At 30.2% G+C, this 17680-nt stretch overlaps 1 protein-coding gene across 2 annotated transcripts; it reads right to left on the bottom strand.

Moving 5' to 3' along the window:
• Positions 1-33: 33 nt before the first annotated feature.
• LOC132950041 (alanine--glyoxylate aminotransferase 2-like) lies at positions 34-17547 on the bottom strand. Of its 2 annotated transcripts, XM_061021233.1 has the most exons (8): positions 17390-17547; positions 16091-16209; positions 7216-7450; positions 4249-4342; positions 3567-3781; positions 2241-2466; positions 833-1080; positions 34-496 (listed from the first exon to the last, which is right to left on the bottom strand). In XM_061021233.1, the coding sequence occupies exons 1-8, from the start codon at positions 17446-17448 to the stop codon at positions 331-333; spliced, it is 1362 nt and encodes a 453-aa protein (XP_060877216.1). In that variant the 5' UTR covers positions 17449-17547; the 3' UTR covers positions 34-330. The 2 variants fall into 2 exon arrangements, with proteins under 2 accessions (XP_060877216.1, XP_060877217.1); XM_061021234.1 differs by lacking the exon at positions 16091-16209 and having other exon boundaries at positions 17390-17526.
• Positions 17548-17680: the final 133 nt, after the last annotated feature.

Raw genomic sequence — 17680 nt, 5'->3', positions numbered from 1 at the left:
AAATCAAATCACACAAACAAACATCGATAAACATACTTTTACACATACGAATAATAATCTATTTTTCGATTCTCGTTATTTTAATATTTTCAGTTATACATTTAAATTATTTAATATAATATTATTAGTTATTAGTTTATTACCTATGTTATGCATAACGTATCATGCCATACGTTTTGTTTTATAAAGTGCAGGAATAGGTTATTTTTTATATATTATACATATATATTATATAACCTATATAATATTTGAAGAATACAAATTACAATTATGATATTGATGCCAAATTACGTAGGTAAACATTTATAGTAGGTTGCCGTATAAAATAAATCACAGCAGTTGAAACCGTTGTGTCCTAATCTCTGAAATCAATGTCTTGAACGCCTTCAGAAAGCGGTCAGCATTGGCTCTGCTGAACACCATCGGTGGCTTCAGTTTGATGACGTTCACGTCTGGTCCGTCGCTGCTGACCAATATTCTAAATTCATCTTTCATTCTAAAACACAATTTGTACGTTATCAATGAATATTGTTCTATTAAATATTCCAAAAACCATCTGGCGATATATAATAGTTTTAACTTTAGAAGTTCCGCGAAATATTATACACTGCACATGACACATAGTGGTCAAGCGCTCATTATTTCTACCGTGAAAATCGTTTCGCTAAGACAAACCTTTCACGTGAAAAATAGAAAGTTTTCTTGGACATATTCTTACTTGTGAAAAGATTTTTTAGTATACTAGTACGTAATTTATGTAATATTAGCGGGTCCAATTGTGAATCTAAATCATTCAGCGAACCACACAAACAAACCAAAATTCGGCTATTACCTGTCGACGACATCTCGGGCTTCCACCGTTGCCGGAGTCTTGGTTTTCGGGTCCTTTATCAGTTCTACACCCACAAATAGTCCGACACCACGGACATCTCCGATCACGTCCGGGAACCTCCGTTGCATGTTTTCTAGTTCGGACAACAGGTACCCGCCCACGTCTTTGGCGTTGTCCACCAGCCGTTCTTCGTCGACGGCGGTCATCACGGCGATGGCTATTGCGCACGACACGGGATTTCCACCGTACTGAAAAACCACACGAGAGTTTTTCGCGTTAACTTGGATTAACTTGAATCCAAGTTGGATTAGCGGAGTAACACCACTATACAATAATAATATGTTATTGATAATACATAAACATTTTATTTCGTAAATACATATTTAATGATATATTATGTTAATTAATAATCGTGAACGTGAGTATAGGATTTAGAATTTACTCCACATGGCTGAATTAGATCATCGCCACTGTAGGTACATCAATGCGGATAAAAATAAATATAATTATTAATCATACATATATACTGAAAGTAGTGAAAGTGGTGTACGCAGCTCGATTAAATAGTACATTTTTATTTTTTAGTACATTTTCGAAATTGATGTGATTTTTATTTTTAGAAAATATTTAACTACTTAAGTACCAAAGTCGTAGAAAATGGTAAATCATTCTCCAGATTACGAATTCTTTGTTCAACCAAACATGTTCGTGTAGATAATGAGACATGAATTGTATGTGCTTGATACTTGTTGATACAATTATCGCAAATCTGACACGAGTATAGGCTACACGTATACCTACTATCCATGTTGTGATCCGTTTATTATATTTTATATATTTATGTCACAGACAAAGAATAGAAAACTAGTCAATATACAATATTTTAATGTTTAAATACTTCAATATGCACATAAACACATAATAATTAATATTTACTGTAATATATTAGATATATCTTCAACTATATAAGGGCCTAACAGCAGTATACTCAAGATATAATATGTTATTGAATACTTTACAAACTTTTTTATTCTTTTTTTCATGATTATATGGGTTATAGATATGGGCGTATTTGTGGGAAGGGGAGGTTCTACTATAAAAAGTGTCTTCTGACACAAAAATAAAAACACACATCATTGTTAAATCAATACAATTATCGCTCCGGTCAGAATATAAGATTCCAGGGAATAAATAGAATGCCCAGATTTTTTACATTGCCTGCCATAACATATTTAATGGGTGTTGGCGTGTTGTGTGTACCCACCTACTAATTTTTGTGGCCAGCATTCCATTAAAAGGCACCTAAGTTACATATTTTCAAACTTTATATGGATCAAATAAAAACGCATGCCCGAGGTAGGTACTCAAATCACGATTCATACCTAAACCAATACGCATTTTTACTCACCGTGTTAAAATATTGTATGCCAGTGGCTTCAAAACTTCGGGCCACAGCTTCCGTGGTGATGACGGCGGCGACCGGATGTCCGTTGCCCATAGGCTTGCCGATGGTCACGATGTCAGGTAGTACGTCCGGTCCGTCGATCTGGAACGCCCAATAGTGCGTACCCGACCGGCCAAATCCCACTTGAACTTCGTCAGCAATGCACACGCCACCGGCTTCCCGCACGTATCTAAAATCAAAAATAATACTCTAATTATTTACACCATCCATTGATCCCTTACGTACATAGAATAATTATATTCCCGCACACGGTTTCAATTTAAAATGTCGGTTTTTATCAAAACACGATTTCAAAAAAATGATATTGCCGAACGATGAAAAATGACTTTTTTTACAATCTCATCGTAAGTCTTACAAATTCGAATTTTCCAGGTAAGCGTAAAAATATATTACATTTTTTTAATACATTAAACACTAAAATTATGTTATCTCGGCGTCGTGTATAGGCAACTTAAGGTTTGCTATGAAAGACAAGATATTATTATACCTTTATACAATTATAAGAAATCGTGAATTCATGAACAATTAATACATGTACAGACTACAAATCCACTTTTCCTTAGTTAGGAGTAAGACTCAGCTATTAGGTACAATAAACAAATTCCGTTGATTTTACCTTACTGGCTATACGGCTACACGGCTATACGCAATATATTAATATTTTCAATTCAAATTAGCTTACCGTAATTTGAAAATAACTGATAATTTTTTTTTATTAGTACCTAGCACTAAAGGCTTTGACTGCTAAGGTCATTAGCCTACAAGTTTTAAATTGGTTAAAATTTTACATATTTTTTACATATATGTAATTGAGAATAAAATTTTAAAAGTATTTATTAAGCTTTGATACTTATTCGAATGCTAATTAGTTGTATTTACTTTATTCGACGGGTAACTACCTAAGATATATTAAATTGTTAGTTTATAATAAACTCTTAACACTGTACACGTGCAACACGCACAATGATAATTTATTGACAAATTGGTTTATTTAACCTTGAATTCAAATAAATACATAATAATATAATGGTAAGCGACAATATTTGATCAGCACGATAAAAATATTTAGTTATGTTATTACAAACCAATTTTATCTGGTTTAACCTTTAGCCAATGATAAATTTACCAAGTTTTAATCGAACGAATGTGTTTTAAAAGTATTGGCATCGTACCTACATGTAAAAATTATGACTACCTAGGTAACGTTTAACCATTTATTTCACCTATTTATATAGTCTTTCGAACTTAATTAATATTAAAGTCACTTACGTGTAAACATCTCGCAGATAATTATGTGGTAAAATAATCTGGCCACCACAGCTTTGTAAGCTTTCTGCGATGAAAGCGCACACTTGTTGACCACGTTGCCCGATCACGTTTTCATCAATAATCTTTTTAACTTCCAGAGCGTACAATTTTCCCATATCCTCGTCGGGATGATCATCAGCTCTTATTTTACCTCTATATACATCCGGAACCGGAGCCTATGTAGTAAAAACATATAAATTAAAAGGATTTGTATATGTGTGTTTGTGTGTGTAAACATTAAACCACAAGAGCGACAATGGTTAAATGAAAATAATATGAATGACATTCAAAATCAAAATTACATATTTTATAACGATTTAGTCGTAATTTGTGAATATTTAACAATCGACTAAAGACTACATTTTAAACTCATAAGAAAATAAAACATCGGGGCTATTTTCAAATTATAGTCAGGTTAACACACGAATAACCTTGAATAAAAAATAAAAGGTTTTCAAAACTAAAACTTCCAGTTTTATTATAAATAAAAAAACTCAATAAAACTATTTACTATATACATATAGTTCATATTAATGTACGTATTATTTGATAGACAATAAAATATGTAAAATGAACTAGAATAAGGTTGAATAAAGTCAAAATTAATAATTATAAATATAACTTTTTTAAAAAAAATACATACTACGTGCACGTGATCTGGTTTTTTTGGTGCTCCTGGCAAATTTAGTTTATAAGGTGAAATATCAATTAGTGAAGTCAAGTGACCATGGTACGCACTGAAACATGTATAAATATTTATTAAACTCTAAGTTACAGCGATGTATTTTGTAAAATAAATATTTTTTTTACTTATCAAACTTAGGTTAGGTTATTTCTATTGGTATAAAATAAATAGTTAACAATAAACATATAATACAGTAATACATATTAAGTAGTTATAAGTATATCTCGTATATTATGTTGTTTTAAATGTCATAAACCAATATGGCAATATAGTAGGTAAATAAGTAAATTCAATAGCAGTATACAACAATGTTGACAAAGATTTTTTAATATATATTGTAGTTTTGAATTATATAGGTATTTTATCTAAATATATATTATGTAGGAACAATAATTATTTTAACAGTAAACAGAGTCAATACAAAACAATATATTTGAAAAAAACATAAACTTTTTAGTTTTCCTACATTCTGTAGGACATCTTTTCTGAGAATCGTTACATACATACAAATCAAACTTTGGAGATTGAGCGATGAGCCTTGAAAATTAAATAAGTGGACCAACATTTTGCCAGGATCTTGTGCCACACAAATTTGTTCATTTAAACTTAATTTAACCTTGAAATACTTCGTTTGAAATTAATATTTTATATATTGAAGATGAAATTAAAAATAATTGTTGTAAATTTGTAATGCAAAAAGCAGAAATTAAAAACTTTTAAGTAGGGCTGGGATTTTAATGCCCTAATAAATATCAAAAATCCAAAACTACCTTAAAAATATTAAAATATGCACCAACAATTATTTCAAAAATGTTTTCTTACAGTTTTAAAATACTAAAGACACTAAAAGGTAGTATCAAAATAGAAGATAAATTGTTTTCATTTCTAATTATTTGTAAATATGAAAACGGTGGTCAGCGAGTATAATATATCTACTACACATTCGACATTATCTGACCACCAACTATACGTCTATACCTCTACCAATATGCTTCAATTACAACAATAGATTGTGAAAAAGTTCTAAAAACACGAAAATTCCCTAAAAACATAGAAAAAAATATCAATAAAATAATCAGAATACCCTAAAACCCAAAATCCACTTACAAACCTACTAGCCTTTAAAACAACAGAAAAAAACATTGCCTCAGAATCCCAGCCATACTTATAAACAATTAAAAAAATAAACATCAAAAATTCAGTTTTATAATGACTTGAAATCATCAAAAAAAAAATGTCCAACAACGTTAATACTTTTCGAAGTAATGAATATCGATTTCGTTAAAATAATCATCCATTAACCTAACCTTGATATAGGTAACGTCAAATTGTAGATTAATTGACTATAATATTATTAGATTCAGTAACATTTTATTAAATATAAATTACTAAAATGTGCCTATATGCGTGATTGTGCTGACTGAAGACGGTTCAATTATAGTTTATCTGCACAGATGAACACTGACACAAATAAAACATAAACGATATAAACAATCTTATATCTATGTGAGGTACTATCGCGTGTAAAAAATGCTATCATCTATTCTAAAGATTAGACTTCTTCTATTGCATAATATTTGCGAGCCATCATAATATAAAACTGTTACTCGGAGTCAAAAATCCTAATCAAACTGTTACAACTTATATCAAAAATACCCACAACACTTAATAATATACATTAAGGCTCAACAAGATATTAAATTATATATATAATATATATAATTGTTATTTAACTCGTTATTATTGTTATTGTATAATTATTTTCTATAATGATGATTAGTTATAATTTTAACTATTCATGTCAATAATTTAGTAGGTATAGGTATTATATTTTAACCTTTCACACTTTAAACATGAACAATTGGAAATATTGTTGTATTCTTATGTACAGTCTATATGCATAAAAAGATAACATATAGTATATATATTATATAGGTACCAATCTACTTAATTTCAATGTCAACTGTAATACATTTAAAATACTCATACCGGGCTAAATTAGTGTAACACTACAAAGTATGTTAAAGTGTGAAATATTAAAAAAACAAATTATTTATATAAAAATATAATATTTCTCAAATCTGTTTTTCTGTTTATTTATGATTTTTTGAACCACATAAAAGATAACAGCAAAGATAAATTTATTAGGTAATTAATATATTAAACAATTTAACGATATGAATAAAATAGGTAATAAGATAGGTATTTAACATTTTTAATAATTCAATTCATTTCATATTCCACCAGAAGGTAACCCTCTCGCATATACATTGACATCGACATTCGTGTAGTAGGTGATGTACCCTATAACTATAAGTGTAGCAGGTGATCTATACCTTTCAATTGAAGTGTAACGTACTCACTGAAATTACCAGTTGGTGATCTATCAAATTGTGTAAACATTTTTCAACGTTTACTAACATATTTCCTTTTAAGTAGGAGGTACCAATCTTAGTAGAGTCCACAAAGTGTTCCTTTTCGCTTATAGGTAATATTATATAGTTACCTGTTAGTTATTACATATACACGAAATTTATGCCAAATTTTGATAATTCTATATTTTTATAATTGATTACGATCATGTTACCATGTGTCTATGTACACCTAATTTTAATAATAATATTTATATATGAAATGGAAGTGTTCAATTCATATTTTTAATACATTTTTATTTGATAATTTGATTTATTTATTCTTGTTATAGTTTTCAAAATCTTTAATTACTAATAAAAAATTAATTTCAATAGTAAATACTAAATAATCAATTGTAGGTTTGTAATCGAATTTTGTAGTAGATCGCCGGCTACACGAATGCCTAAATATTATGTCCACCTATACGAATATGAGCAACTGAGGCAGTTGTGAGACACGAGCTATTATAATTATTAGGTAATTTAATATAATTTTTATATAACAGAAACTCACTGGTCCAGGGTGATGACGTCGGTGTTGCCGGTGTGTTGACGGGCCAACCTCAATGCCAAGTCATTTGCTTCGGAACCGGAATTGACGAAGAAACAGACGGAAAGCGATTCCGGCATTTTCGACACGATCTTCTCCGCGCACACCACCAGGTTATCGTGTAGAAACCGGCTGTTGGTGTTCAACTGTTGCATTTGCTCTATGCCCGCTCTCACCACGTCTGGATGACAATGGCCAACTGAAAACAATACATAACAAACGTTATAGACATAGATAAGATACAGGGGTGGATAGGCGCTTATTTTGTTGTGCGGGAAATTTTTAAAAAGCCACATTAAATAAAATTCATAAGAACAACGTAGTTTCTCCCTGGACCTCCAATCCTCCAACCGTTAGGACCCAAGGAGAATCTCTATATCACTGTAAGCATATGTGTCCCTGGGTTTGAATTTGTATATGTATAATTTAAAGCAAAACATCCACAAAACGGTATTAAAAATTGAGTTTAAAGTTCAAAAATTATTCAATAAATATAATATTATATACCACGCGCGTTACAAACTATATATTTGTGTAAACTAAAATTTGTAATAAATGTAGTTATAATACAAAATGTTAATACAAAATGCTTAGGATAATACTCATATTATAAACTTATCGTATAATATTATTATTACTAGTAAAACACTTATATATCCATTAATCCTTTAATAGTATACCTACCTATATGGATATATACAAACAGCATAACATTGATTATTAATTCTAATATACACCTTATATTATTACCTGTGTTGGTTGATTTTTTATTATTATATTTATATTATGATACGGTCGTTATAACTCAAAAGTATAATACCAAAACGTAAGCTAAATTTGATAAGTTTAGAATGTTCAAAACCGTTTAATTTACTAATTAAATTAGTATTTGTGGACAGATAAGTTATGAACCCTATCTATAGTAGGTGGTATCTACGACCTACGTACTATATAACATGTGTTCACAATAACGACAAAAGTCAAAAATATCGTGTCTGCACTTTTTAGTCCTTATACTTTATAGTACCTACTTAGCCACTTGGGTTTAGACTAAAGGTAATAGTAATAGGTACCTATAAACTCTAAACGTAAGTACCAATATCTATAATTTATGTATTTTTATTTATTATATATTAATCTTAATTTAATGTCTAGTATAATCGATAAGTATTAAAGTATGATTAGGTAGGTTATTACTTATTATGATATAATTTAGTATTTCCATTTTCATTATCGCAGCTCTACTATTACTAATAAATTATAATAATAATAATTTTATTTAGATAAAGAAACAATAAACAAAAAGGTATAATATGGATATAATAATCATCAGAATTAAAAAAAAAAATAATGGCACCTATAGATAGGTACCTACTTAATCGGCATCAGAATTTTCGGATTTATCGTAGTATGATTAATTGTTATTCTATTATTACTTACATATGAAATATTTTAAAATGTAAATTATATTGAAAATAATAAAAAACTGGGAAGATGTTGCACCGCACTATACCACCTATACTGTATAGTAGAGTTTTGAGCGTATTTCGTCATTAAGTAGGTCACTGACTACTGTAATGGATGAGTTCAATGTGTTTTAAATTCAATAATAATCATAGCATACGAGATACGAACAACGATCTGATCAAAGTCACACCGTCTCAGAATATAATATAGTCAAATGTCGTGCAGACACACGATCAGCCTCTATTTCTTTTGATATTTTATAGTTTACCTATTATTAGTATTACGGTATGGTACTACGATATAGTATTACGGTAGCCGGTAGGTTAAGTAAAATATAAGTATTTTATTGTTATCAACTTATAAAATATTACAAGTCAATACTAGCTTAAAATTAGTTTAAATATTTTGAAAAATTAATTGTGTATATAATAGAAATAAAAATATATTTAAAAAAATTCCAAGTCCATAGAATTAACATTTTTTAACTAAAACAAAATAACTTAAGTCATTGACAAATAATAAAAAAATATTTTTAAATATAAATAAGAACAATTTTTTTCAGGAATCTATATTGTACTAAATTGTTTAAGCCTTAAAAGTATACAATTCAAAATTTAAAAATTTAATATTTTTTGCGGATTTTGGAAAGCTTAAAAAAATAGACTATAGGTATCTATGTATTTTGTATACATTTTAATTAAGTGTGGGTGACACTGTGACAGTAATGGATGGCGGAGACGGTTAGTAGCCTATGCTTTAGTAATATTTTTTAATTACAACAAAATATTATTATTATAACCAAATAAAAAAAAACTGTTTAAATATTTTTTTGAATTTTTGGTGACAGTAGTTCATACCTATTTATGAGAAATCTCGTTTTAAATTTTCAATCCTTAGCTATAGAAACTGAACAGTTTATACATTTCTAACTACAAAATAATTTGAAAATTATCGAGATTTTGTCAAAATTTGAACTTTAAATTTTTTTTTCAATTGCTACTATAACAACATATGAGGTACCTTACACTAAATTTTCAAGATTTTATACCTAAAGAAAAAACACTAAAAAAAATTGAAAATGTCTATAAATAGCTAAAAACGAGTCAAAATATTTTGAACATTTCAAGTATTTACGGTTATTAGTTTTTGTTTTGAGTTACACCAAAAAAACTTAACATATTTGATCAAAACCTGATTTTGCATAAGAAGCCCCGTTTATTCTAATATTTTTCCTGACGCTTTTGAAAACAACTAAGAATTTTTTACTTTTACTTTTTAATTTTTACCCCCCATACCCTCCCTCTAAAAAAAACTGACTACTGAATAGACGCTGAAGTTAAAACCAAAATATTATTTCAACTAAAAAAAATGTTTACAGACAGAAAAAAGTGCTTAGGTTCGCTCCGCTCAGAATCTAAAACAAATACCTAATTATAAGACCAATTATACGCCATGTATCACTCTGCTCGGTAATTATAATAATACAATAAAAAAATGATTTAAATTAAATTAATATGGCATAAATATGAATAATATATTATTCTAATAAATAATATTATAATATCAATTCAGACGTTTTCATATACCCAATACCTATATGGACATGTGGCTTAGTGGCTATATATATATTTATACAGTAGGAAGCAGGAACCCAACGTGTCAATACTCAATAATTTAACAAACAAATTACCTATGTCCATGAATTTGACCCACCCACTTTCTATGATAAGACCCAAACCAATACCAAAAGTTAGCAAATAGTTAGCAAATAATAGCAAATTTACTATAGAAGTTAGCAAATCATTATTGAGGCAGTTATAAGCATTATTTATTTGGGTGGGCCAAGTTCAGGTAACCCACCCACTTTGTCCGATCGTCTCCAAACAAACGCCGGTAGTTAGCAAACAGTTAGCAAATAATAGCAAATCAATTTTTGAAGTTAGCAAATCAAAATTCTATTTTTGGCCGATTTTAGAAAAAAAAATTCCAGCCCACCCACTTTGTCCGATCGTCTCCAAACAAACGCCGGTAGTTAGCAAACAGTTAGCAAATAATAGCAAATCAATTTTTGAAGTTAGCAAATCAAAATTCTATTTTTGGCCGATTTTAGAAAAAAAAATTCCAGCCCACCCACTTTGTCCGATCGTTTCCAAACAAACGCCGGTAGTTAGCAAACAATTAGCAAATAATAGCAAATCAATTTTTGAAGTTAGCAAATCAAAATTCTATTTTTGGCCGATTTAGAAAAAAAAATTCCAGCCCACCCACTTTGTCCGAACGTCTCCAAACAAACGCCGGTAGTTAGCAAACAGTTAGCAAATAATAGCAAATCAATTTTTGAAGTTAGCAAATCAAAATTCTATTTTTGGCCGATTTTAGAAAAAAAAATTCCAGCCCACCCACTTTGTCCGATCGTCTCCAAACAAACGCCGTTAGTTAGCAAACAGTTAGCAAATAATAGCAAATCAATTTTTGAAGTTAGCAAATCAAAATTCTATTTTTGGCCGATTTTAGAAAAAAAAATTCCAGCCCACCCACTTTGTCCGATCGTCTCCAAACAAACGTCGGTAGTTAGCAAACAGTTAGCAAATAATAGCAAATCAATTTTTGAAGTTAGCAAATCAAAATTCTATTTTTGGCCGATTTTAGAAAAAAAAATTCCAGCCCACCCACTTTGTCCGATCGTCTCCAAACAAACGTCGGTAGTTAGCAAACAGTTAGCAAATAATAGCAAATCAATTTTTGAAGTTAGCAAATCAAAATTCTATTTTTGGCCGATTTTAGAAAAAAAAATTCCAGCCCACCCACTTTGTCCGATCGTCTCCAAACAAACGCCGGTAGTTAGCAAACAATTAGCAAATAATAGCAAATCAATTTTTGAAATTAGCAAATCAAAATTCTATTTTTGGCCGATTTTAGAAAAAAAAATTCCAGCACACCCACTTTGTCCGATCGTCTCCAAACAAACGCCGGTAGTTAGCAAACAATTAGCAAATAATAGCAAATCAATTTTTGAAGTTAGCAAATCAAAATTCTATTTTTGGCCGATTTTAGAAAAAAAAATTCCAGCCCACCCACTATTCCGAACGTCTCCAAACAAACGCCGGTAGTTAGCAAATAGTTAGCGAAATAATAGCAAATTATTAATTATTATTTTTGCATTACTCTTTTATATTATTTTTAGATTATGAATTACGATAATATCCATAATAAAACTCATATACTCATATACGATATTAGTTATTACTTATTAGGTGTAATTTTTAGTGTTTTATAAAATAGATACGTGTATGAGTATGATTTTTCGTATCCTTGGTGATATGACAACTTCTAAAATATTCTCAATCTGCTTGAGTAGCGTACATAAGCCTTTTTTATGGGTGGGGGGTTACAAAAATATTTTCATATCTACATTATATGGGATTTGACCATGTTATAAATAGTATAGTTAATATCTACATCACTTTCACGAACTTCATGCCTGTGTATTATTTGGCTGTAATAATATTATATACTAATTAGTGACATAAAGCAAATAAACGTGTTGTGTTATTTTACCACCTCAATCCAAACTAACACTACGACCGGATCATGATCAACCAGTGTTCAATCATCGTGTATGCATCCCACTCTGTAGTCTGTGTTTTTTTCACACGATTAATGTCTTCTGGTATCATCACATATCGTGGTTACTGCTAATAAGATGAACACGACAAATGTAAATCTATTAACGGACTAAGATATTAATATTAAACAGGATTATGGAACACAAATAATATTTGTTGGGGACTTCAGCACTTCACCACTAGTTTGGATTGAGGTGGTAAAATAACACAACACGTTTACTCATACTCATACTCATACACGTATCTATTTTATAAAACACTAACAATTACACCTAATAAGTAATAACTAATATCGTATATGAGTATATGAGTTTTATTATGGATACTATCGTAATTCATAATCTAAAAATAATAATATAAAAGAGTAATGCAAAAATAATAATTAATAATTTGCTATTATTTCGCTAACTATTATAAAATCGGCCAAAAATAGAATTTTGATTTGCTAACTTCAAAAATTGATTTGCTATTATTTGCTAACTGTTTGCTAACTAACGGCGTTTGTTTGGAGACGATCGGACAAAGTGGGTGGGCTGGAATTTTTTTTTCTAAAATCTGCCAAAAATAGAATTTTGATTTGCTAACTTCAAAAATTTATTTGCTATTATTTGCTAACTGTTTTCTAACTACCGGCGTTTGTTTGGAGACGATCGGACAAAGTGGGTGGGCTGGAATTTTTTTTTCTGAAATCGGCCAAAAATAGAATTTTGATTTGCTAACTTCAAAAATTGATTTGTTATTATTTGCTAACTGTTTGCTAACTAACGGCGTTTGTTTGGAAACGATCGGACAAAAAGGATGGGCTGGAATTTTTTTTTCTAAAATCGGCCAAAAATAGAATCTTGATTTGCTAACTTCAAAAATTGATTTGCTATTATTTGCTAACTGTTTGCTAACTACCGGCGTTTGTTTGGAGATGATCGGACAAAGGGGGTGGGCTGGAATTTTTTTTTCTAAAATCGGCCAAAAATAGAATCTTGATTTGCTAACTTCAAAAAATGATTTGCTATTATTTGCTAACTGTTTGCTAACTACCGGCGTTTGTTTGGAGACGATCGGACAAAGTGGGTGGGCTGGAATTTTTTTTTCTGAAATCGGCCAAAAATAGAATTTTGATTTGCTAACTTCAAAAATTGATTTGTTATTATTTGCTAACTGTTTGCTAACTAACGGCGTTTGTTTGGAAACGATCGGACAAAGTGGGTGGGCTGGAATTTTTTTTTCTAAAATCGGCCAAAAATAGAATTTTGATTTGCTAACTTCAAAAATTGATTTGCTATTATTTGCTAACTGTTTGCTAACTACCGGCGTTTGTTTGGAGACGATCGGACAAAGTGGGTGGGTTACCTGAACTTGGCCCACCCAAATAAATAATGCTTATAACTGCCTCAATAATGATTTGCTAACTTCTATAGTAAATTTGCTATTATTTGCTAACTATTTGCTAACTTTTGGTATTGGTTTGGGTCTTATCATAGAAAGTGGATGGGTCAAATTCATGGACATAAATTACCTACGTTAGGATTGAAAGAAACAAAGATGGAAGAACCTATAAATACGATGTCTAAACGAAATAACTGTACTACTGGACTACCTAGCTATTATATCTACCTATGTACCTACGTATATTGTAAATTCACAAGTCACAACACACAGCAATAAAAAATATTAGGTATTTTGTTTGTTTGAATTAATTAATACTTAAGTACTTAGATACCTACTATCTATATATTATAGTACATACCTACTATTTTTTTTTAATAACGGCTATACTTGTAAACTCAATCGTTGTTGTTAAGATAAGATAACACTACATATTACAATAATACGACCTGTAACATCAATACATGCGTAGGCATGACGTACTATTGAGTACGTCGTACCCGCATGTGTTGTATACATCTTACACACGTACGACATAGAAAATTTTGTTCAGCGGTTACAATAGTGATAACTATTAGTAATATAGTGTGGTGTTAGTTTTGATATACTTAGAGTTAATTGACCTATCACCTGTTATTAAACTTTTAATTAAGAACATTATTTATGTTCTCTCGATCGATTTTTTACGATATTTTAATTTTTAAGTGAGTTATGGCTTATGAGTATATAAAATATTAATATTTTAAAATACTCTTAATTCACTTAAAAATTAAATATCGTAAAAAACCGATTAAGAGAACACGGGTAATGTTCTTACCTCAAAGTTTGATTATAGGTCAATTCACTCAAATATCAAAACTATTGAAACTGATGAACGAAAAATTGCCATGTCGTACGTGTATAAGACTGAGACAACATATTACGCGGATATGACGTCCACGTCCTCTCAAGTGTCTTATTGCCTACGTGCGACTACCTATATTATTTTAAATATCGACGTAGCAAAGTAATGTTTGGTTCAGATGCACAAATAATATGTTTAGGTCATTAATACAATAACATATATATATATATACCTAGTACATTACAGATTTGCAGATATTGTAAGTTATATAATATATTATATACAAATAGGTATATAGGTATACTAGATAGTATAAATATGGAATAGGGACAGACAATACAAAAACGTTTTAAACTTATAGTAAGACAATAGGTAATATGCAAAATATATTACCCGGAAGACATACATATACGGCTAACCTACCTTCTATTTGTAATAATTTATCGAATTAAATTATTATATAATGAAGGTATTATTTTTATTGGATTCTTTAATTTCAAAAGCTTTCAAAGCTTTCATTTTAAACTATGATCACTAATAATTGTTAAAAATTAAGAAAACGTTCAATTCGCCCGATTCTGATACGTAAAAACAAGCGTTATGCAATAGGTATATCAGCTGTGAGAATAATTTATTAAAAAAGTTCCTAGTATCATAAGCGTAGAATCGGGGAGAGAGGATGTAAGGGGGGGCAGGGGGCTATAATCACCCTGGAATTTTGTTTAGCCACCATTCCGTACATTTTTTTTAGTTACATTTTTAGAATATATATTGTGTATACCAGAAACATAATAGCCTATTAGCCCCCTGTATAAATTCATAACGTCTATATTCACTACGTCTATACACCTAGTATTCGAATTATTTAGTTAATTTGTTTGTTATGATTTTATGCAGATGATTATTTGAAAATGTTAAATATAAAACCATATAAACATCCTTAAGATGTCAATCATCTGTTATAATTACTTATGAATTATTACCTACCTAAGAGTTATTATAATGTGAAATGAAGTGTAGCTTGGCAAACCTAAAAATGCCAATGAATTAGGTACTTGCAATTTTGTAGAAAATAATTTCATAGGTGAACAAGTATATCCAACGTGAGAATATATACGAGGTATATTATATACCAATCTATAGCTTCAGTAGAACACGTATACCTCACGAAGTCACAACAAAAAAAATCCATCAAATTGTTAAACCAATTCCTCACAATAATCAATAAGGAAATCCTTAAGTCTGCGATTACATTTTCCCATACGATTATCTGCACAAGAACCATGAATATAGACGTCCTATCTGCACATTTATATTTAAGAGGGAGATATAAGGATTTGTATCCCAGTCCCTGATTCTCAATATTGTATAGGTACCTAATAGCTATTAATTAAACAATAAATAATTATCTACATTTTATTCAGTTATTGCAATTAAATTATTTTGTTATTGCCTACCCCGTTAAACACTCATAAATACGCCCCTACAGCCTACGTCCTACTAATGTTTAAAGCCATACCGTGGGCTACGTTATTGATGCAATCCAAGTATTCTCTTCCGTCTTGGTCGTACAAATACTGTGCTTGGCCGCGAACGATTTTCAAAGGATTCTTCTTATAAAACAATTCGCAAGATTTCCTAAAAAATACATACATAAGCAAACCTATTTTGTACAGAAGACACAAAGAATGTTTGAGTGTCAATCGAAAATTAATTGGGTTGTTAAATATAAAAATAATTATATTTACGATTTAATCGTGTTAACGGTTTTTGTATTTGAATATAATTGGTGTATAATTTATTTTATTCAATTCAATAAAATTAAGTGAAACTTTTGCAGTTGGTTTGAGTTTAACCCAAAATAAATACGTTCAATAATTAGGTAAGTTAAAACGGAAATGGGGGGGGTTGAAGGGGATTAGCCCCCAAAAGTCCGTCAAGTCCGATCGAAGCCCCCCCTCCGCTCACATTGATATTATTAATGACCCCCCTGAAATTTTAATGGCTTTCCGCTTATGGACTAGCCTGCCTGTTCACATCAAAGAAAAGCCGCGTGGCTTGTTCCGATCGATTATGTCACGTGTGTGTGGACGTTTTTTCGGAAAAGTCTAGCGGCAACAGTACTTTTTTTAAATCATTTTAATCGAAAAACAAATGCTGCATCGTCTGGACACGTATTTGCCGCGCGGCACGGCGCTACCGATGGCCGAGCGGCTGTGCCTCTGTTGCGTCTGGACGCGCCTTAGAAATATTATAATTTATAAATTACCTACTAAATTTGATCAAACACATATTGGAATTATATTCGTTACTATACATAATGTGGCTTATTACCAAAGGTAATTATTATAGTAAGTAAATAAGTAATTTTAAAAATCATCAAATGGGTTATTATTAATTAATTATATAAGTATCTAGGTGGCTAGGTATAGAACAAACTTGGCGGGTGTGAATAGGTATAAAAGAAGAAATATTTTTTTTTTTAAAAACTGAACAAAACATTAATATTTAATAACCGAAAATTTAAAGTTGACCTTTGGGGATGAGGTGGTCGTAAAACACTAGCCTATCTCCGGGGCTTGGCTTAAATTGAAGCCCCGTAAAATTAAAACACTAGTTGCCACTAGTTTTTCAATGCATTCAACAATTAAATACACAAATTAAATGTATTATTTTTAAAACCATGGAATTAAAATAATAGCAGGTAGCCGGTATGTACGTGACGATCACGATATTAATAAACACGAAAAGAAATATTGGACACGGGTCAAAAAGAGACAAATTAACTAGTAAACTATATTTTAAAAATAGCACTTACCCGACATATTTATTACGCAGATCGATTGTTTCGGTAAATGTGAGCTTTTTACTTTCCATTGTCACCTTGTTATGTTGAATATGGAAATATCAGAACAATAAAAGATACAGCTCTGAACACGACCGTTCTAATACTGCATTAGGTTAGTAAATTATAATTACATACTCATAGATTTACGAAATGGTAACAGAGTGGATGACCTTCATAACACAATCAAAACAAGTTATCACACACAACAATAATATATGTATAATCACATAATAGTATTAATCTATCATAAATGGTAATATT

The sequence above is a fragment of the Metopolophium dirhodum genome, chromosome 8 (genome assembly GCF_019925205.1).
Source record: "Metopolophium dirhodum isolate CAU chromosome 8, ASM1992520v1, whole genome shotgun sequence".
NCBI lineage: Eukaryota > Metazoa > Arthropoda > Insecta > Hemiptera > Aphididae > Metopolophium > Metopolophium dirhodum.
This window is presented reverse-complemented; position numbering and strand designations above follow the sequence as displayed.

Coding starts and splice junctions, on each gene's coding strand:
- LOC132950041 (XM_061021233.1), bottom strand. CDS start 17,448: ATGGAAAGTAAAAAGCTCACATTTACCGAAACAATCGATCTGCGTAAT. Junction 2,467..3,566: donor TATCTGCGAGATGTTTACAC/GTAAGTGACTTT, acceptor TTTTGATTTTAG/ATACGTGCGGGAAGCCGGTG. Junction 1,081..2,240: donor GCATACAATATTTTAACACG/GTGAGTAAAAAT, acceptor GTGGTTTTTCAG/TACGGTGGAAATCCCGTGTC.